Source organism: Neomonachus schauinslandi, chromosome 9, assembly GCF_002201575.2.
Source record: "Neomonachus schauinslandi chromosome 9, ASM220157v2, whole genome shotgun sequence".
In the NCBI taxonomy this organism is placed as follows: domain Eukaryota; kingdom Metazoa; phylum Chordata; class Mammalia; order Carnivora; family Phocidae; genus Neomonachus; species Neomonachus schauinslandi.
This window is the reverse complement of record NC_058411.1, coordinates 83,340,999-83,362,982: the sequence shown is the minus strand read 5'-3', so window position 1 is coordinate 83,362,982 and position 21,984 is coordinate 83,340,999. Positions and strand designations below refer to the sequence as shown.

The 21,984-nt window shown below is 38.1% G+C and overlaps 1 protein-coding gene across 1 annotated transcript in view; it reads right to left on the bottom strand.

Annotated features, from left to right (window-relative positions):
* Positions 1-2,087: 2,087 nt before the first annotated feature.
* SNAP23 (synaptosome associated protein 23) overlaps positions 2,088-21,984 on the bottom strand; it is a 36,528-nt gene continuing 16,631 nt past the window's right edge. Inside the window, exons 2-8 of the mRNA XM_021695355.1 lie at positions 19,021-19,124; positions 18,249-18,290; positions 17,787-17,835; positions 16,925-17,042; positions 6,236-6,394; positions 4,540-4,684; positions 2,088-3,412 (exon numbers count right to left, since the gene is read on the bottom strand). Coding sequence (XP_021551030.1) covers positions 3,347-3,412; positions 4,540-4,684; positions 6,236-6,394; positions 16,925-17,042; positions 17,787-17,835; positions 18,249-18,290; positions 19,021-19,077 — 636 coding nt within the window. The 5' untranslated portion in view covers positions 19,078-19,124 and the 3' untranslated portion in view covers positions 2,088-3,346. The remainder of the gene's footprint in view (positions 3,413-4,539; positions 4,685-6,235; positions 6,395-16,924; positions 17,043-17,786; positions 17,836-18,248; positions 18,291-19,020; positions 19,125-21,984) is intronic.

Genomic DNA, 21,984 nt, shown 5'->3' with positions numbered 1-21,984 from the left:
GTATATTAAGCTCATGGGCCTTGGAGTCAGAAAGATCCTGGTTTGAATACACAGTCTGTCATTTACTAGCTTTGTGAATCTGAGCAATTTATGCTCATCTGTAATATGGTGAATACCTCCAACCTTTCAGATTTGTTATGAGGATATGGTAAAAAGATACATAAAGGCATTTTAGCAGGGTGCCCACAATAGAGTAAGCAATCAATAAATGGTGCCATTTATTTCAACTGTAAAGCATTAAAATAGAAGTTAGCAAATCATTATAGAAACGGAAGGCTTGAAGCAAATACTACATTAAAAAGGACGAAAACAAATGACTAGAGAGTAAGGAACTTGAATATCATCAATCTGAGAAATACAAATCTGATTAGGAATGTAATTGGGATAACCTGGAATTTTGATAAGACAGTGACCTAAAGAAAGTAACATTTAAGGAAACTAATTCTAAGTGCAATTGAGTATAAAATGGCTGGGCTAAGAGGAGATTCATAATTCACACATGACATGAAAAGATCTAAAGTGTGGTAACAAGGATGAAGGAAGGGACGCCTGGGTGGCTCAGTTGGTTAAGTGTCTGCCTTTGGCTCAGGTCGTGATCCCAGGGTCCTGGGATCGAGTCCCATATCGGGCTCCCAGGGAGCCTGCTTCTCCTTCTGCCTGCTGCTCCTCCCTGCTTGTGCTCTCATTCTCTCTGACAAATAAATAAATAAAAAATATTTTAAAAACCCCACAAGGATGAAGGAATTGTGAAGGAAGAAACAGGCATAACTATTGGGGATAAATACCATTGTCATTATAAGACTGGAAACTTGAAGGAGCTTACCGTTAAAAAATTAAATTCAGGGTGATTATTTTGAACTCCTTAGTTATAGGTTAGTGTTATGCTCAAGATCATACAAGTAAATGACTAAAGCAAAATTTGAAACCAGATGGTCAAGACTCTAGAGCTTGTGTTAATCACTTTCTGTTACTACCTTTCAGAAGTAATGGAAACAAGTTTCCAGAAAATGTTAACCAGAGAAAATGAGAAAAGGCTTTAAGTCAACAGCTTGTATTCTAGTGCATTATGGACCTAACTTCTATGGCCTCATCCCTCTTCTTTCTTAGTAGGAGAAGCTTTGGCAGAGTTTGTAACCTGGGATCCATGGATTTGCTTTCAAGATCCACTGATGCGTGATTCTTATGCGTGATTCATGTTTGTGTTAGTATCTATTTCTCTGGGGAGATAGGCTATGTTGTCTTTCATCAGATTCACAAATGGATTCTTGACCCAAAAAGCTCCACCCAAGAAAGAATAGCAACTATAATTTATTAAGCTCTTACATTTATTGGGTGCTGCTCTCAGTTCTTTACATGGCATCACCACACTGACTTTTCGTGACAACTCTATGGAGGAGGAATTATTAATCCCCATTTACAGACAAGAAAACTGAGGCACAGAAATGGGCTTACAGTCTCAGTTAGCAAGTGGAAGAGTGTAAATGCAGATAGTTGAGTGCCTTAGCTTATACTTCTAACCAATTATAATGTGGGGGCAGCATTTTGGTATCCTCAGAACTATTACCTTTAGCCATAAGATAAAAATTTTTTTTAATGTTCTAAGCAAGGGCATTTAGGTATAGCACAATCCCCAATGTTTTGTACTTTCTCTCTTTACACATTTACCACCACCTACCAAACTACTCCTTTTGGCATGCAGCATTTCTATTCCAGAGGGCCTGATTGAATCTCACTCTAAATATTTTCCACTAAGGCCTATGAAAGTCCTCATGTTAACAGTATCTTCAGTAAGTGGGTTGTAGTTCTAGTGCATAAACATCCTTTCAATCATTAGTGTATTAAAGCTCAAATGAGTAAGAGACTAATAATAATTACAATGAACCTCATGACAAATCGTAGGAAGAAAAGTCCTATCAGTACTTCCGATAAAAAATGGGAAAGGTGCTGAAGGCAGCTTTCCATCAGAGTGCTTCTTGATTTATGGACCTTTGCTTTATTCAATTTAAGAGCTGATGAAATTATTGCCCCCAACCCTTCCCAAATAGTCACAGAAACACATTACCTATTTGAAAGAACAATTCCACCAGTTAGTTATAAAATTTAATTGTAAAGAGCAAGCAGTGGTTATCGGTCAAACCAATCCACATTAATAGCTTTGAAGTGTGCAGACACTAGTTCTTAAATAAAGGTGACAAATACCAATCAGATTCTTATAACACTGTTCAGGATCTAAATAAACGTGATTCTGGACATAATTCAATCTACAAGGCTAATTGAATGATAGTGCAATCATCAATAATTAAACCAAAGGCATAATTTTCCAAATCACTTTTAGTTAAACAGAATAAATTCTAGTTTTAAGGTCTAAAGCTACAAAAAACTCAAAGCAATCTATTTTTCTACCTGAGATCAAAACAAGTTTCTTTTTCCCCATCTAAACATAATTCTTGACATTGAGGTAAATCTGAATTCACGTAATATACTTTGTCAAACTTTTCCAAAAAATTTTAAGCCCTGCTTTAGAGAGAAATGCTCATGTTACACATACATATTTACATATTTTTTTCTTCAAAGACTAATGACAAATTTAAGAGGTTAATAGGCATGCAATGGGACCAAAATACTACTAATAATATGAAAATGAAAAGTCATTCATTTATACAAAGTGTTCCTGTATGGTGCAGAATGAAATGGGATCACTGTCTATGTACATACACAAATCACCAAATGTTCAGAAGCTAAGCCCACTTTGAGAAAAGTCATTCTATTTTTTTGGAGCCGAGGTTGCCAAGTTGTGATGATTAACAAAAATATTGTGTATAAAAGCTCCAAAACCAAGTATTAGCTTAAATTGGCAATAACTGCAACTTAAATGAAAAATGAAACCCAACTAGATCTTTACTCTGGCTATGCAACTTTTGCTTTGTGGCCTGCAGGTTTTACTGCGGTAACAACCTCTTCTCTCTAGCCTCTCCTCCTTGTGCGCCCCCTGCCTCCAGCTTCCTTCTTCATGGCTGTCTTTGGCAATGCTTCCAAATCTTGAAAGCAAAAGAACCTGGTAAAGTAAATGAGGAGGATGAAAAATAACACTATATATGATGTACAAAAACCAATCTAAGACTATGGACCGAGAAAAAAAAAAGGTACTAGAAGGAAGGCTGAGCAGTAGTGTACCCTCAAGGGAAAGAGAACGTAAAAGAATAGGGGGTCTGTACTCCTGGCCTTCTTGCACATTATCTCCTGATTTAGAAGAGCGTGGAACCAAAACGTCAAACTCTGAAAAGATAATGACTTTGAAGGAGGAGCTAGAGAAGTGAATACACGATAAAGAAGTACAGCAGCAGCTTTAGCTGTCAATGAGTTTCTTTGCTCTGGCATTGGCAACATCAATACGATCTTTGTTGGTGTCAGCCTGAAAAAAAGAAAAAGGTACCAGCATTATGTTGAATTTCATACACCTGGAGTAAATGACACACTGAGAAAATTCAGGAAACATATAGTCACATTACAAAACTCATTCCGGGCAAGAAGAGAGAGAACATGAAATTCATTTGGGAAAACCGGGAATATAAAGGTTTAACAGAAGGTTTAGCAGAAGAACTTGCCAGTATTTCATGAATTCTGTAACATTTTCTCATAGTTTAACTGGGATGCATCTTATAATCAATGCCATTTTCAATGCAATGAAATTAAGAATGCTTTCTGCTATAGAGGAGGACATTGTGGGAGTCCCCTGAACTGAATCATAGAATCTTACCTGAGACTACTCTAGGTCTAACCCAGAGAGACTAAAAGAACCTTCCCCAAGATTTTTGTAACAGATGTATTATCATCCACATCAATATCTGACCACAGGACAGCTTTGAAAGCATCTTCTGAACCACTGTTTGCCTCCATGAAATCCACCATTAAGTGACTCAATAGAACTAAGCTTAAAACCTCACCCCATCCTTTAAGGGACCCTGAGATTTTTAATGAAATAACAATAACAAGAACGGCTTTTAGCCATGGCACATCCAAACACTGAATACAACTTCATTTTCAGTATCTTTTATATCATGTGAAGAAAAAAAATAGCAATTCCATCTTATCTTTACCCATAGGACCCTGTTTTCTGTGTCCACTCCACAAGAACTATTCTGCAGAACTGATTTTCACTTAATGACTCATGAGATGAGGATTTAGGAACTTACTAATTTGTTAGTAACAAAATAAAACTCCAAAAGCTAACTCATTCACTCAGGGGGAAAAAAATATAGCCCTCCCAAAGGTTAGAGTAGACTCTAAGCTTCGTGTGTGAAATTTTAAATAAAACCACTTCATTCTAAGGTCTTGGTTTCAAAATGAACCAACTGCCATGAACAAGAGATAGGAGGACCTGCCTATAATTTTTCAATGTGTTAGAAATCCCATCTCATCAAAACTGTAAGACCTGTGAGGACAGGATCTTCTCTTATTGCCCCCCCCCACCCCAAGTATCAAGCACAGATGTCCATTACTAAAGTGTCTCAAATTCCTATGGCATGAAGGAGCATTTACCTTTTCTGTGATCCGGTCTATTCGTCGATTTTGAGCCTCGATCTCATTGCCCATGTCTAGGGCCATGTTCTTTAGGTTTCCTAGGATACTGCCCACTTGAGTCAGGTTCTCTTCCATCTCATCCTCTCTGGCATCGTTAGTTATACTATCACAAAAAGACAGTTAATTCAGTACTTTTTGGTGAATTATAAAAATGGACTAAATCTGGATTTAGTTTTCATAAAAATAAGTAACCAAAATGACCTCAGCAAGCGTTAGACCCATGGGAAGGTAGGTTACCATTCTCGGAAAACATTCTGTAGTAAAAATTGAAAGACTGACCAAGAGAACGCAATGTCTTAAAGCCATGTAGGAGAAGAAACAACTCTAGAACAATGGTTCTCAACGAGTGATCACAGCGTCACCTGGGAACTTACGAGACATGAAAACATGCAAATTCTCACACTCTACTACAGATCTACTGAATCAAACTGGAAGTGGATCCCAGGATTCTATGTTTTAATAAACCCCCAGGTGACTCATGCACACTAAGTCTAAAGAACCACTGCTATAAAACAGGTTGCAAAACTCTGGCCCAAAGGTCAAAGCTGGCCTGCCACCTTATGGAGTTATTCTTAGAAAATATATTATAAACCCTAAGGAGTGAGTGTGGAAGCAGCTGAAACATCAGCAGCATTCCTGTTCTCGGCTTTTGAACACAGGGGCCCGGTAGGAGCAGGACCCCATGATCCCCAGGAGCAGGGCGTAAGTTAGGAGCTATGAAAGAATGTAACCCTCCGTCCCCGCTTTCTGTACCTGGCGATTGCCAGCTCAAACATCCCACTCCTCCCTTATCCCATGACTGACTCCCTGCATGCCTACGTGTAGGGGAAAATGCAAGCCTGCTTCAAGATATTTGCCATCCCTTTGTACTCCTTTCCCATGCTCGGAAGCATCTGTCCTTGCTTTTCTGATAAAAAAACAAAATAAAAGCTATGTGCAGGATTCAGCAGCTGCTGCTCTCCCTTGCAGAGGCAGCCCTGCATGGCCACGCAGATTGGTGTCTGAGAACTTTATTTCAGTGTGCGACACCACCACCTGATTCTGTAAATAAGGTTTTATTCAAATACAGCCACACTTATTATTTGCTTACATATTGTTTATGGCTGCTTTCACCCTACAACAACAGAGTTGAGTAGCTGCAATGGTCACCGGCCTGCAAAGTCTGGAATATTTACTATCTGACCCTTTACCATTATCTTTATAGGGATCTGGCCAACCGCTATCTGCAGATGAACATTTTTTTTTTTTTTAAGTAGGGCTCCACACCCAGCATGGAGCCCAACATGGGGCTTGAACTCACAACCCTGAGATCAAAACCTAAGCTGAGATCAAGAGTCTGACACCTAACTGACAGAGCCACCCAGGTGCTCCTGCATGATACATTTTAAAACACATTCTCCTATTTATAGAAGTAAAATATGCTTACTTGGGTAATTTTGAAAGTACTGAAAAACATAAAGAAAAGTTAATCCATCAATGAAAGTCAAGTACCACAGTCAACATTTTTTCAGAAGGCAGATTATAAAATGCATTTTTCAAATGGAATAAACACTGTTTCTAACTGATGAATTAGGGCTCATGTACAACACCCCCCATCCTCCTGAGTGAGCCATTCATTTAGGAAAGGGATAAAGAGCATCAGGAGCCGGCATACCGTTTAATGTAGCCACCGCTAGCTGCTCCAGTGGCTGGTGGTTGAGGCTGACCGTTGGTCACTCGGCCTGGCTGCTTAGATACGACACTGCTAGGAGAGTTGTCTCCACCATCACCCCATGTTGCCTTGTAGGCCTTACCAGACTCAAAGTTCTTTGTCCTGTATAAGTCAGGAGTGTAGAGAGATACGGAAAAGCAGGAGGGGAAGAAGTGTAATTATTAGTGTTTTTTACCTTCAGGACGACTCTAGCGCCCTTAGCACAAAAGCTACCTACAGCTAGATCCACATTAGCTCTACTACGCTCCGCTACAATACGGTATATGAAACAGATGAATTGTGTAAGCCCACTGACATTAAACACTTTTTTAAAGGTTCAACTATTTCCACAAAATGTTCACTAAGCAGTTAGCAAGTAGCAAATTATTTGACTTTTCAGGTTCCCCTAGCCTTTGACAGGCTTCAGAAAAGAAAATAGGGGATACCAGGACCAAAAAATTCCTTAGGAAAGGTGTTCTGGCGTTCCGTGGAGGGATCTCACAAGTTGATGAGGGATGGAAGAGAAAGAAGGCTGAGTGGGCAATACTCAGACCCCAGGTGCCCACTTATTTGAACCAGAGTAGATCCAGCTGATTCAGTTTTTTAAAGTTAGAATTTTGCATTAAATTAAAAAAAAATCATGAAAGAAAGGCATGAATTATTTCCAAATTGAACAGTCAATGATAACCATCTTGACCACACTGGTACCAGTTACAAAGCCTTTGATTTAGGGCTTTTTCATTTAAGATTTTACTTTTCCTCCTTTAAAAAAAGATGATCCTAAATCCAGGCCTCTTAAAAATAAAAGTATATACTTTAGATGTAACTGATATAGTCAAAGCCAGAATTTTATCTAGGGATTTACTACTCAAACTGGTAATAATGGCAAGGAAAAAAGCCTTGTAAAGTGACTTTTAAATGACTGTTACAAAAAAATAACACAAAACTTTTTTACTGATTATTTGGCTAGGTACAATTTTCACTCACACAATTTTAATTTTTACTTTTCTATAAACAAAAAGGAGTATATAGCTATAATATTGGTCTGTGATGTATTCCACATAATGTTAACAAGGAAGTCTCAAAACTGCAAAAACAGAGCAGATTTTTATGAAATGGTAGTTCTTTCCTTAATAGACTTAAGGATTCCTTTTTGGCAAACCTAGAATCGGCTCTTAAACCTTAATCATTAATGCTACAGAAAGGGTGCTACTACTTTTTTTATAAGAGGTACTGAAAAGGTAAATATATCTATGAACACTGAAAAGCTAATCAAAGTGCCTTTCTTGGTTCCACTTTAAGTTCTCACAGCTTCCTACTTGTGCTACTATGTTTAATTAATTAATCAATTTATTAACAAGCCATGTTAAATCTGTCCTGGAACAAAGTGGGATATACCTTTTCTAAACGAATATTTATATATAATTATCTGTTAGTTAGTGGGTTGGTGAAACCCATTTACATGTATTCTTTTTTAATAAGGTAAGTTCTCAGACAAAATTCTAAAGCAGAGGAATACCTAGTAAACAGCACGTAAGTTTATCAGAAAGTGAATAACCAGATGTAGTAATAGAAGTAATATAAGACAAGTGCAGCTTTTATTGGGATGTCAGATTGTAGAACAAGTGAAAGAGTGAGGGCTGGAATTCAAAAGTCACTATATGAATGATATTATGTTTCTGAGAGTCATAGTACATAAAGAGTAGACTGGGACAGGACCTGCCAGCTCCTGGTCTATCAAGGAATATATACATGCTCCAACATCCTTCTCAACCTTAAAAGATTTGAAATTCCTTTAAGTTTTTGAGAATTCTTCCTTCCATAATTAGATACAAGGGGATTAGGATGCAAATGAATTGTTTTAACATGATATTATGAATGAGTTCCAATTAAATCATGGTCTGTGTTATAAACAAAGAATCAGAATGGTTATCAAATCCTTCTCCCTTTAAGAGAACTGGATCCTAGAAGATGTTCTTCTAATATTAAGGGGAAAAGGAATAAAAAGCTGACACTGAATTTTTCCTTCTACAGCTTTGCATTGGGTTGTCATGTTTACTTTCAAATGAGTTGGGGGAAAAAAACTGCATTTTTCTCATGCAGTTATGACATATTCTCCACGTTTATGAAGAGGTGATTTTTTTTTTAAAGATTTTATTTATTTATTTGACAGAGAGAGACACAGTGAGAGAGGGAACACAAGCATGGGGAGAGGGAGAAGCAGGCTTCCTGCTGAGCAGGGAGCCCGATGCGGGGCTCAATCCCAGGACCCTGAGATCATGACCTGAGCCGAAGGCAGACGCTTAACGACTGAGCCACCCAGGCGCCTCTGAGGAGGTGATTTTTAAATGGTGCTCATTTTGTATCTTCATCCACATGACTCCTCCATGTCTTTTTCAGCATGTGCACTCTAGGTAATGCCTTCCAGTTTACCCTGCCACTTGCCATCAACCTGGATGGAGTTTGTCCCACAAGGTGGAATACCCTTGAAAGTTACCTGTTTTTAAGGAATTGTCAAGTAGCTGCCCATCTAATAATAATGATGATGATAATGGTTTTAATCTTGTTTGTCTTCCTTCAAAGGGTCTTAAATGCTTTATTTTTTTTTTTTTAAGATTTTATTTATTTGTCAGAGAAAGAGAGAGATCGCAGAAGCAAGGGAGCGTGGCAGGCAGAGGGAGAAGCAGGCTCCCCGCTGAGCAAGGAGCCCAATGCAGGACTCAATCCCAGGACCATGAGATCATGACCCGAGCCGAAAGCAGATGCTTAACCGACTGAGCCACCCAGGCATCCCCAAAGCGTCTTGAATGCTTTAAAGGCAATATTTCCCAAACCTGACTGAACACAAGGCAACCTGGAAGCCTTTGAACACAGAGATGCATAAGTTACATGCTAAAAATTTTGTTTTAGTAGGTATGGGGTAGAGCCTGGGAATCTTTTATTATTATTGTTTTATTTAAATTCAAAAACTCATATAGCTTCCCAGCCAGGGAAAAGAAACACTGTCTAAGGGACTGCCAATCCCTTGTAGAAAGAGTATTTTAGTTACTCCAGTAGTCTACCTTAGTATTTCTATATATTGGGACACTGAGAATTAATCTGGACAAAGCAAAAGTACACATCAAGAATTTTTCTTTTTTTAAAAGGCTACAAAATTGTAATATATTGACCTGAATCCCAATCCTAGACCTGTCATTCTATTGCTGTAGAACCTTAAGCAAACTTCCATTATCTGGCTCAGTCAGGTTTGGGAAATACTACCTTTAAAGCATTTAAGACCCTTCGGGGACACCTGGGTGGCTCGGTCGGTTAAATATCTGCCTTCGACTCAGATTGAAGGATCCTTATACATCCATATACATCCTTATATGTAAAACTAAGATAAAACGACGATACTGTACTAATATTAATAGTTCACAGAACTGTGAAATAGATAATAGATATAAATGGCTTTGAAAAGCATTTGTCAAATATTTTTATTATTTGGCTTTGATCTCAACCTGATCCTTACTTAACAGTTCATGCCTTTAAGTGCACAGATTACCAAATGGCATGTTTACTATTCTGGCCCATTAATACTCCCTAGCTTTGAGATCTACAGGAGCTGAATATAGTTGGAATATGGCTACATAAAAAGACAACTAGGCCCAAGTTGTTTTGGCCTACATTAAGAAAAGAAATGGTTCTGATCTGCGACTGAACTCTTGCTTAATAAAATTTACAGCCCTTCTGAGAAGAAATTAGACTTTATGATAAAATGCTTAAGCAAATTTGTGACAGAATTGCTATTAAGAATGCCATATGGAAAGTTAGATTTACCCTGTCAGTTTTGAGGGGTCTAATAACCATTACCACCTTTTTCTATATAAATATCTCATTCAAAAATGGCAAGTTTGAGGGCATCTGGGTGGCTCAGTCCGTTAAGCATTTGCCTTTGGCTTAGGTCATGATCCCAGCGTCCTGAGAGCGAGTCCCACATCGGGTTCCCTGCTCAGCAGGTAGTCTGCTTCTCCTTCTGCCCCTCCCGCTGTTCATGCTCTCTCAAATAAATAAAATCTTAAAAAAAAAAAAATTGAAGAAACAAAAGAACAAAAATGGCAAGTTTGAAATAAGAATTTGAAATATCCCTTAATCAATTCAAGAAGCTGCTGTAAAAGCAGAAAACAAGTATCAAGATATGATCACAGGGCGCCTGGATGGCTCAGTCAGTTAAGCATCTGACTCTTGATCTCAGCTCAGGTCTGGATCTCAGGGTCTTCAGTTCAAGCTCCATGCCCAGCTTACGTAAAAAATAAATAAATAAATTTTAAAAAGTTAAAGAAGATATGATCACAGTAATTTTAACAATTTATTTAGTTCTGGTTGTCAACATTAATATTAACTGAATAAAAAGAGCAAAAAGAAAGCCCAATATTGGGGCACCTGGGTGGCTCAGTCGTTAAGCGTCTGCCTTCGGCTCAGGTCATGGTCCCAGGGTCCTGGGATCGAGTCCCACATCGGGCTCCCTGCTCGGCGGGAAGCCTGCTTCTCCCTCTCCCACTCTCCCTGCTTGTGTTCCTCCTCTGGCTATCTCTCTCTCTGTCAAATAAATAAATAAATAAATAAATCTTTAAAAAAAAAAAAAAAAAGAAAGCCCAATATTAGCTATAATTCTTTCATATCAGGAAAAGGGACCAGATAAATACCAAATGTAATGAGCGTGTGTGTGTGTGTGTGTGTGTGTGTGTGTTGGGTGATCAGGCTACAGGAGGGAAGAAAAAGGAGGTCAAGAAACAAAGGGTAAAAATCAAATGCTTAATTTTCTAACATTTAACCATGGTCTTCACAGTTCCTTTAAAGATCCAAAATTAAGGAGTCAAACATTATACTAAACAGTAGGCAGACTATAGGCTTAACTTTCATAAAAAATTAAGATTAGTTAGCTCCGTATTAATTCAACATGAAACCAAAGCAAGCTAACACGTGACATAGTAGGAATTATAGAGCAAGTTAAGAGGGAAAATCCTTATTTAAAGGAAGAAAATACCAGATAAGGTAACATTCTAAGTTTATTGTTCCAAATGGTATTCAAGATGACTAGATTGGCAATTAATTCCAATTTGGTAGTGGCCTAAGTTATGGATAATCCAAATCATTAAAGCAACTCTTTTTTTTAGTATATGTGCTGCCGAAGCGAGCACTAGAAGCAACTCTTTAATAGAAAAATCTTGATTCTGGAACCGGAAAGGCACAGGGAGTAACAGAAGATAGGATGCTGAAATCGAAGTCCTATGGAGAGAGGTGGATTTAGCCTGAATTCCCTTACCTTTGATCAGAAATAGGATGAAGCAATTCTCTACAAAGATCAACTTAATTAAAACGTCTTTAGAAACTTCAGGGATGTTTTTATTTTTATCTTAAACGTTATTTAGCAAAAAGTTAGTTATCAGAACCATTAGTCAAAGGCTGGCATTATAAATTAAGAACATTTCGTCAAGTCCATCTTTTTGGCATACAGCACCCAGAACAAACTCACTTTACATTACACACCACAGCACAATTTTAAAGACAGTCTCCACCATTCACAAAATCCATGCACATGCACAGAAAAACCATTTGAAGCATCACCTTTAGATAGCAGATTAACAGCCCAAACTGCGCCATAAGACTGCATCTTAAAGTTCCCTTTGATCAGTTACTGAGCTCGGGTCCTGATGTCAAATCTTCATTTTTAGTAAGCAGATTAGAAAGGAAGAGATTTATTAAGTGAGAGAATGAAATGCAGAAAAGAGTGAATGCCAGTGAAACGGAACAGAAGCAAGTTTAGAATTCTAAAAACATAATGCATTTAAATTCCTGCCTGGTTTCATAGAAACAACGAACATCTGAGAATCTAGATGAAAAGAAAAACAGGAAAATGGTTTAAACCAGAGCACACTTCATTTTTCTTAAGAATGTCTGGGTGATGATATTCTTTCCCAAAATTATAAAAATTAGTATGAAGAGAAGGTAAAAACTAATGGAGAGGTTCTTTTTTGTTTTTAATATTTTATTTATTTATTTGACAGAGAGAGACAAAGCGAGGGAACACAAGGAGGAGGAGTGGGAGCAGGAGAGGGAGAAGCAGGCTTCCTGCTGAGCAGGGAGCCCGAGGCGAGGCTTGATCCCAGGACCCTGGGATCATGACCTGAGCTGAAGGCAGACGCTTAACGACTGAGCGACCCAGAGCCCCTAATGGAGAGGTTCTAAAACTTCTTCATTCTTTCTTGGTGATTACAGATTTCTCCTAGATATTTCTGTTATATATCTCATTTGCATTTAACTTAAAAAAAAAATCTCTTTACATGTCTAACTCTCCCATCAGCCAACAAGTTTCTTAAGGATATTCAATCAACAAGTATTTACTGAACACCTACTATGTCTCAGGTACCATGTCAGGCACAAAAAAAATAAAGAGTAACGAAAAATGATGGGGTGCCTGGGTGGCTCAGTCAGTTAAGCGGCTGCCTTCGGCTCAGGTCACGATCCCAGAGTCCTGGATCGAGCCCCGCATCGGGCTCCCTGATCAGCGGAGAGCCTGCTTCTCCCTCTCCCTCTGCCTGCCGCTCCCCCTGCTTGTGCTCTCTCTCTCTCTCTGTGTCAAATAAATAAAATCTTTAAAAAAAAATTAAAAAAAAAAAAGAGTAATGACAAATGAAACAGTGCCGGAGCTACGCCTTACTAATCTTTGTATCTCCAGTGAGTAGGGCGGAGGGGGAACTCAAATGTTGACTAAAATATAATTCAACATTTATTTTAACAATCAGAGCTGAATTTTTACATCTCAACATAACATAAGACTTGAGTAGTAGAAAATCTGCAGTACCAATTTTGAACTTCTCTAGTAAGTGGTCCAGAAATACCAATTTGTCTTCAAACTATGTATTTGACATTGTAAGTACACACTGAAGAGAGGCAAGTTCAGAGAGAGGAATACCTTGTCTGAGAACAGTTAAACTGGGACACCAGAGAGTTTACTATTCTGAGACTTCCCATTTTAAGTCTGCTTCCTTTTAAACTCTTGTTAATTAGTTTAACAATTAGAATGACAACTTAACAAAGTTACTGTCAAAGATAATGACACCTATTCACAATTTTAAAGTTTAATCCTGGTAGTCTGTTTAAATTCTGGTAGTTCTTTAAAAAGAATTAGCTTAAGTTAAAATTCTCTTCTAATACAGGGTTCTGTTAAGTAAAGCTATTTCCATGTCTGTTTCGTTTGCTGACCTGGCTTCAATGAATACTACCGAACAAAAAAAATCTCAAAGAACAAATCTACTCAAGACATTTTCTATATAGCAATACATCTAACAACAGCAACAACAAAAGGTTCATTCTTTTCCTGCCAAAGTCAAGCAGTGTAGCTATATAGTTAAAAGCTGAGACTCTGGCTGGTTTTGAATCTCAGCTCTTCCATTTCTTTGTGCCTCTGTTTCCCCATATGTAAAATGGTGATAAGAAAAGAGTCTATCTCATATTAAGGTTACTGTTAGGAATAAATTTAAAGTGCTCAGAATAATAAGAGCCTAAATTAACATATAGGCCCACAAATTTCATCCAAACCCTTGGATGTGAGACATTTTGATCAGTACCATATAATCAATAAATACATGATTATTTCTGTAGTGAAACAAATTAACATTTACACTAAGTGGGATAAAGATTATAAATAGCTTCAGTTCATGTTACATTTTATGGCCTAATTAATGAGTTGTGGCTCATCATGGGGAAAAAAAAAAACCCAAACCTAAATCCTTGGTTTTCAGAGTTTTTCAGATTTCTAGTGGCAGAATAAGAGATTGTGGACCTGGGTTTTTATTACTACCAGAATTAATACTAGCCTTATAGGATCCTGCATCTGCCTTTGAGAAGCTCATGTTATGGCTATTTATACAATAAGCCTAACTAAAACCCAGGTTAGCAGATAAAATTAGAAAGGTCAAGACAATGGCAGGAATAACAGTAGACAGAGCTGAGGACAAGGATACCATAGAGGCCAAAAAGTCTATGTTATAAAGAAGAGATAGACGCCAAGGAAGGCAATTAATATACAACATCTTTAAACTGGAATAGTTTCTCTCTTCTCTCCAGGGAACAACTGTTCTCTTATAGGAACCCCCTGATTCCATCTGCTAAGAAGTACCTTCTCTGGGCCAACTGAGAAAGGGTTCTTCTGAGGTGAGAGGCTACAAGCTGCCTCAGGACCATACTCTACCTTCTCTCTCACCAGTGTCCCAGAAAATCCTGCCTATGCTTGGCTGGGATATACAAAGTGAAATAGTAATACTTAACTAATAATTAATACTTCTGTAGTTCCATTTCCCACTTTCTAAGATATTAGACCATCTTAGGATTCACTGCTTTTCCCTGATGGACAAGTCATATTTAAATTTATTTTATTTTTATTTTTTTTAAAGATTTTATTTATTTATTTGACAGAGAGAGAGACAGCGAGAGAGGGAACACAAGCAGGGGGAGTGGTAGTGGGAGAGGGAGAAGCAGGCTTTCTGCCGAGCAGGGTGCCTGATGCGGGGCTCGATCTCAGGACCCTGGGATCATGACCTGAGCTGAAGGCAGACGCTTAAAGACTGAGCCACCCAGGCGCCCCAAGTCATATTTAAATTTAAAGTCATTATTTAAATATGCACTTTTAGAGAGTCAACCAGGTCTAAACAGGCCAACAGATTTGTCCTAGAATAGAAAGCCAGTGGACAACACTAGGAAGAATACTGTCAAATTTTAACTTGTTATGCTCCAAATAAACACCAAAGTTGACCAATAAGCAACTTAACTCTATTTTCTCTCGTAGAGAGATGGCACAGAGAATGCTGTCACATGAAAACACCTATCTAAAAGTATGACAATATAACAAAAGTTCCTCCATTCCTAACTCCTTGAGAAGTAAAAATGCTGAGAATAAGTAAACCTTTGTATCCCACTCTTGGTTTACCATACCAGCTGAGACAACTAGATGAAATACTAATGTTTATGAAACTCTTCTCAAATGAATGCTCTCAGCAGTAAGGATGGTCATTCAATTTCCAGATGTTGTCATTTCAACTAAGGGGAAAGTTCAAAGTTTTTGTTCTGTTAATAACAGACAGAAGGGAAGATAATGGTTAACTGCCTCAGCCCAAACCTTCTCATGGTCGAAATACATAAAATATTTGTTAACATGGGGTGCCTGGGTGGCTCCGTCGTTAAGCATCTGCCTTCACCTCAGGTCATGATCCCAGGCTCCTGGGATGGAGCCCCGCATCAGGCTCCCTGCTTGGCGGGAAGCCTGCTTCTCCCTCTCCCACTCCCCCTGCTTGTGTTCCTTTTCTCGCTGTGTCTCTCTCTATCAAATAAATAAATAAAATATAAAAAAAAAAATTTGTCAACAACATGGACTTTGGTTTACCTAAGAGTATGCAGGGAATTTAAATATTCATAATGAAGTCACCAAAAAGAATGAATCTCTTCTGTCAATCATAATTTTATACACTATACACAAAAAGTTTGAAGACTTTTCATCTCCTAGTTTAATACAAACTTCAAATTTTCAGAGACTTCTTTGATTTTCCCTTGTTTGCGTTTGACAATCAGTTGCTTTAAAATAAATTTCCTTTACTTATACTTTTTTCTCTAATCTCAATAATAAGGCCTCACCTCACAGGCCTAGATTACAAAAGGTTCCTAACTAGTACAGTTATGTACTCTACTGCAATCCATCTACCCCTTAGCCCGCCTACTTATGTCTTATTTTTCACTTCTCATCTATATGAATCATGCAGTTCAGTTAAGTCAAGCTCCTCTATAATTTGTTTACATTAGGAAATGCCCCCCTAGTTCTTCCACGTCCATCCAAATCCTTCTAATCACTGAGTTCAACGCAAGTGCTCTCTCTCCTGTAATATTTTTCCAAACCAAACTTTATCAGTTCTGTTCCCTTATCCTCAGTTGACATATGATCTAGCATTACATTTATACATTCTACTTTTCTGCCATTTTTCCTCATATATCCAACCACATGGTAGTCTTTCGAAGATAGGATCCAAGTCCTTTCCTTCCTCGGCCATTCTTCATGTGCCTACCACAGAATATGTATTTTTTTAATATTCTTTGTTTGAAAGGAAAAGACACTCATTCCATCCTGCTCTGTATTATCCAGATGTATATTTCCTATATTATATTTCATGTATAATTAAAAAATGAAATTGGGACTTGATCCAAGGACTGACCAAATGGAAGCCATGGCTTTTGGTGAACATGCCCATTTACATGAAAAACTTGATCTGCCCAAAGGAAAAACAGCTTAAATTTTTCTAATAAAGTTCCTTATTTAGGCCCAGTTACACTTCTGACCTTCCTGGAGGGTGGAATGTTCTCACTTTAGTTTTAAAAAGGTCTTGATTTCGGGGCGCCTGGGTGGCTCAGTTGGTTAAGCGACTGCCTTCGGCTCAGGTCATGATCCTGGAGTCCCTGGATCGAGTCCCGCATCGGGCTCCCTGCTCGGCGGGGAGTCTGCTTCTCCCTCTGACCCTCCCCCCTCTCATGTGCTTGCTCTCTCTCATTCTCTCTCAAATAAATAAATAAAATCTTTAAAAAAATAAATAAATAAATAAATAAAAAGGTCTTGATTTCTCAACTCACCTATTACATGGGCAGACGCAGAGGCCACAGCACTTGTTGAGTTCCGTTAAAGTCTTCTCTGCCTCTTTCATGTCTTTATTTATCTGGTCCATGCCTTCTTCTATGCGGTTTAGTTGTTCTAAGAATAAGTTGTGGAAGTGACATTTTGTGTTATATTCACAGTGCCAATGAGAAGATACTATTATTATGGAACAGCAAACTTTAACTCTGAATCCACCAGTAATCCATCCCAGTGACTGTATCAGTGCCAGAAAGTACTACATACTGTCCAACATGAAAACAATCTTTCACAAACTGATCCTGAGGCACCTGGCTTCTTATTGTGGGAAGATCTGTTCTAAAGAGATCTGTATAATAGGAGCATGTGAGGGCTTATTTAGAGATCACCCTTTAAACCAAATTAAGTGTACTTTGACCAGACTGTATCCCCAGCATTTCTCTCTCCGAGTAAGTTCAAAACTTGAAGCTATCATAAGTCTAATCAAATCTAGGCCAGATTGCTCAGGGGCAACTCAAATGGAATGTTTCCAAGCTCACCTGAATGTAAACCTATTTAAGGACTTAAGCTTCATTTCTGAAAATGATGCTAGAATATCATAGTATCTAATGTACATATGACAAATACACACAGTAAGTCCTGCTGCCTGACAAATACTTGGTATATAATTGGGCATTGTTGCTCCCACCTCAAATAGGCAATGAACATGATATAATTCAAATCAGAAAAAAGAAGTAAACGTATCACTCTTATCTTACGTAGGGAAGGCACTCCCAAGGCTTAATTTTAGACATGGCTGATTTGGAAGGGCTTTCTGTTGTCGTTACGTCAAATCAAGAGTTTCTGCCAATGCCTGCAACTCACCCCCTTGTTCATCCAGCATAGTGATAGTCTTGATTCCTGCATCCTGAGACTAAAAGAGAAAAAAGCTGATAGCACTACAAAACAATACAAAAGCAACAGAAACAAAGCCTATAAGGCCTAAGAGCAAGAGAGAATCATTTAGAAACCTAAGTTCTCAGAGGATGAGAGTTACAGAGAAAACTAATATCCCAAAGCAACAAACTTTAACATATTAAACACCCCCATATAATTAAGTCACAAATTCATGGTGACTTGATCTTCCCTGTCATATTCTAATAGTGTCAATGGGAAAAACAAAAAAGGCCCATCAGTGCATGGTTTGACAAGTTCAGCAACTGCTGGTTTCAAATAATAAAGCTCACTGATAACATATACTTCTGACTCTTAACACAAATTCCAGCTTGTGCTATTCAAGATCCCTCTTATACAATTTTTGTACTTAATGATTAAACACTGTCTTACCTCAAGAGCTAAACCCAGGATTCTCCTTGTACTTTCCAGAGACTAGGGAAAAACACAGGCTTTTAGTATTCTAAAATATGTAGTCAAAAAAAAAAAATCTGATCACATAGTCATGATGCTACTCTATTTTTAATTGCCAGCCCAGCCATCCCTCCCCTCTTTAAAACAAAAACAAAAAAAGAAAGTTGATCACTGTAATTTTAGTTATTTTCTTCCTACCAGCTGTTCCTTAAGAGAAAATTTGGAGGGTAAAGTTAATGGTATTTATAAAAGTTTAATGTAAGCAGAAAGCTAGGTATGTTACACAGATGTTTCCAATTCCTCAAATCTAGAGTATCTGTTGTAACTGTGTTTATTAAACAATGACTTAAAAAAAAATCATACAGGGGCGCCTGAGTGGCTCAGTTGGTTAAGCGACTGCTTTCGGCTCAGGTCATGATCCTGGAGTCCCTGGATCGAGTCCCGCATCGGGCTCCCTGCTCAGCAGGGAGCCTGCTTCTCCCTCTGACCCTCTCCCCTCTCATATGCTCTCTCTCTGTCTCAAATAAATAAATAAATAAATCTTAAAAAAAAAAAATCATACAAGCTGCTTTCGCTTACTTAGTTTTTGGTGAGCTGACAAACTAAGGGGCCGGCAATGGCACTCTGAGGCAAATGCATTCTTAGACATAAAGGGACAGGGAGGAGGCCAAAATGGACGTCTAAGAAGGTCCTCTCATCCTTCCACTGTGAAAACTCAAAGAGAATTACTTATTCGAAGTAAAATGTTTACCTCATCAGTAACCTGGTGGGCTCTCAGCTGAATTTCTTCTGATGACAGATTATCCATGATGAATTAAAACTTTTGATAAGCACCGAAAGTGAAACGTGGATATTCTGTAAGAATAAGGGCACAAAAGGGTTTGTTTGAACAAAGAGTGTGGATTTATGGAATTCAGGATATTTATCTGGAAAACAGGATAAAAAAGCCTATCTATATTGTTAGCTAACTAGCTAGCTATCACAGGTGAAGAAATTAAGACCAAGAAAGGATAAATGGATGGTTAAATGCTAGTTAGTACCAGAGGTGAACCTGAAACTCAGGTTTCAGGACTTCTAATGAAGTGCTGTTTCAGAGAAAGTGGTCTCTCTACTCTGAGGAGCACGAACTAGAAGACAAGCTTTAAGAGATTATTAAAATGAATTCTTGGTTGTACAATGTTTTTCATACATTATTTGAATATAGAAAAGCAATGAGATGAAGAGGTCTAAGTCAGGTTGTATTCCATTAATAAAGTAACAAAATTCAAAGTCGTGTGCCTGAACAACACAGGAGACATTCCAGACATGGGCCAGTTGTCCAGGCTACTCATTGGAGAAAATGAAATATTTTCATTCTTAACAAGAAAAGGATAATGTTGACACAGAACTCAGAAAAAAAACCTGAAATTTTTCATAATGGACTTTCCCTTTCCAATTATTTTGTATTTTAGTGAAGTTTTAGTGAAGTCCCTAAGAAACTATAATTATTCTCCTACACATAGTAACTTAGTAACTCATAACTCAGAGAAGATTCATGGACATTCAAACTAAAACACTACACATTTAGAAGGTGTTATTCAGGACTACCGTTGTGTATTCCTCTTTGAAAAGTCGTATGAAGTAATAAGTACTGTGTGACACTCTAGGTTGCTTTCTTTTCATTACATTTGCTAGCTTTTTATTACTTTTTTTTGTATTACATTTTTTATTTATTTTTTATTTTATTTTATTTTTTATTTATTTATTTGACAGAGAGAGAGATAGCGAGAGCAGGACCACAAGCAGGGGGAGTGGGAGAGGGAGAAGCCGGCCTCCCGCAGAGCAGGGAGCCCAATGCGGGGCTCGATCCCAGGACCCTGGGATCATGACCTGAGCCGAAGGCAGCCGCTTAACGACTGAGCCACCCGTGCGCCCCTGTATTACATTTTTTAAAAACTGATTTTACCAAGTTCTTTGTCAGTGACACAGATAAAGTCTGGTTTACATTCTGAATTTACCCTCAGGAAACACCTGGCAATGACTGTCACAATTTTGAGGAGGATGGGTAGTGTTACTGGCATCTAGTGGGTAGGGGCCAGGGATGCTGCTAAATATACTATAATTCTTCCCAGGACAGCCCTTCACAACAAAGGATTATCTGATCCCAAATGTCAAAATGCTGAGGTTGAGAAACCCTGCCATGGAGTAAACTCACTGACCAGTAGGGAACCTAGTTAACCAGGAATATACTAGACTAAACCCTTGGAAGGCAGAGATTTTGTTCTATCTTTTTATCTCTAACACCTAATAGGATCTGACAGTTGGTACTCCAGCAAATGTGTGCTGAATGAACGAACAAATAAGTAGAAAAATAAGGGTATTCTCAAAATATTTAAGTGGATCTTAGAAACAAAAGCTACATGTACCAGCAGCAGAAAGCCTGCAAATATCCACTAGAAACACAAAGCAAAAATTGCCATTACATACATATAATCTGGAATGGCCTGCTGGTCACACACAAATCTTTTTAGTCACATCCACAGCTAACCATCACTTTTAGTAGAATCATCATCAATAAAGCAAAAAGCAACAATATTAGATTCTCAGTACAAAAAGGCATTGCATTTAGATGTCTGATTATTAACTCTACTGTCATGGCTGTTTTAGGTTTAATTAAGATTTTGAACATTTATTAAAGTTATTAATGCTCATGAAGAAAATTATTAATTACTATTATTAATAAAAAGTATTACTACAAAAAGTTGCAAATTTAATTTAGTATCTTGCTTGCCATTGTAGGACTCTGGCTCTGGCAAAAGGTTCATACACAAAGCTATAAAATCAAGATATAAAGGTCTTTCTTGAATTAAGAACTGATCATTCAGGGCGCCTGGGTGGCTCAGTTGGTTAAGCGACTGCCTTCGGCTCAGATCATGATCCTGGAGTCCCTGGATCGAGTCCCACATCGGGCTCCCTGCTCAGCAAGGAGTCTGCTTCTCCCTCTGACCCTCCTCCCTCTCATGCTCTCTGTCTCTCATTCTCTCTCTCGCAAATAAAAAAAAAAAAAAGAACTGATCATTCATTAGATAGAAGCATAAATAGAACCACATGATTTATTCCTTTGCTAATCATTTGAGCCATTAGATTTATCATAGATCTGTTCATGCTACAGTTTCTCTTGTTAGTATTTCATAGTTACAATTATGAAAAATTGTTTTTGTAACCTCTCACCTCCAGATTTCTGTGTACCTTTTCTTTCTGTAATACCCCAGGTAACTTTATGCTTCTCCATTACTTTCAGAGCCCCAACAACATGCTTATAAAAGCCTGCCCTTCCCAGCATGCTCCAGTTGTCTATACCTCCTCAATGCCCAACAGAGCAGAAAGTGGGGAGAAAAGTAATACATGCTAATCACGTAATGCCTGGAAGTGTCAGGTTTTCCAATATGGTATCCTGTGGGTAGAAGACATTTTGGGCATAAGGATGCACAGATCTCTCAAATTGTATAATTTTATAATTCTACTCCTGGACCTAATTCCTGCCAGGTACAAGTCAGTATTTGCTATCTTCCCATCCTAGTGAAAATGAGCAAAAACTTCTCATAGATTCAAAGAGAGGCTTGAATATAAAACTGACCTCTGTCAAACAAGATTCCAAGAGTCCTACCTTCTAATGATAAGAAGGAAGAAAGGAAGGAAGGAAAGAAGGAAGGAAGGAAAGAAGGAAGGAAGGAAA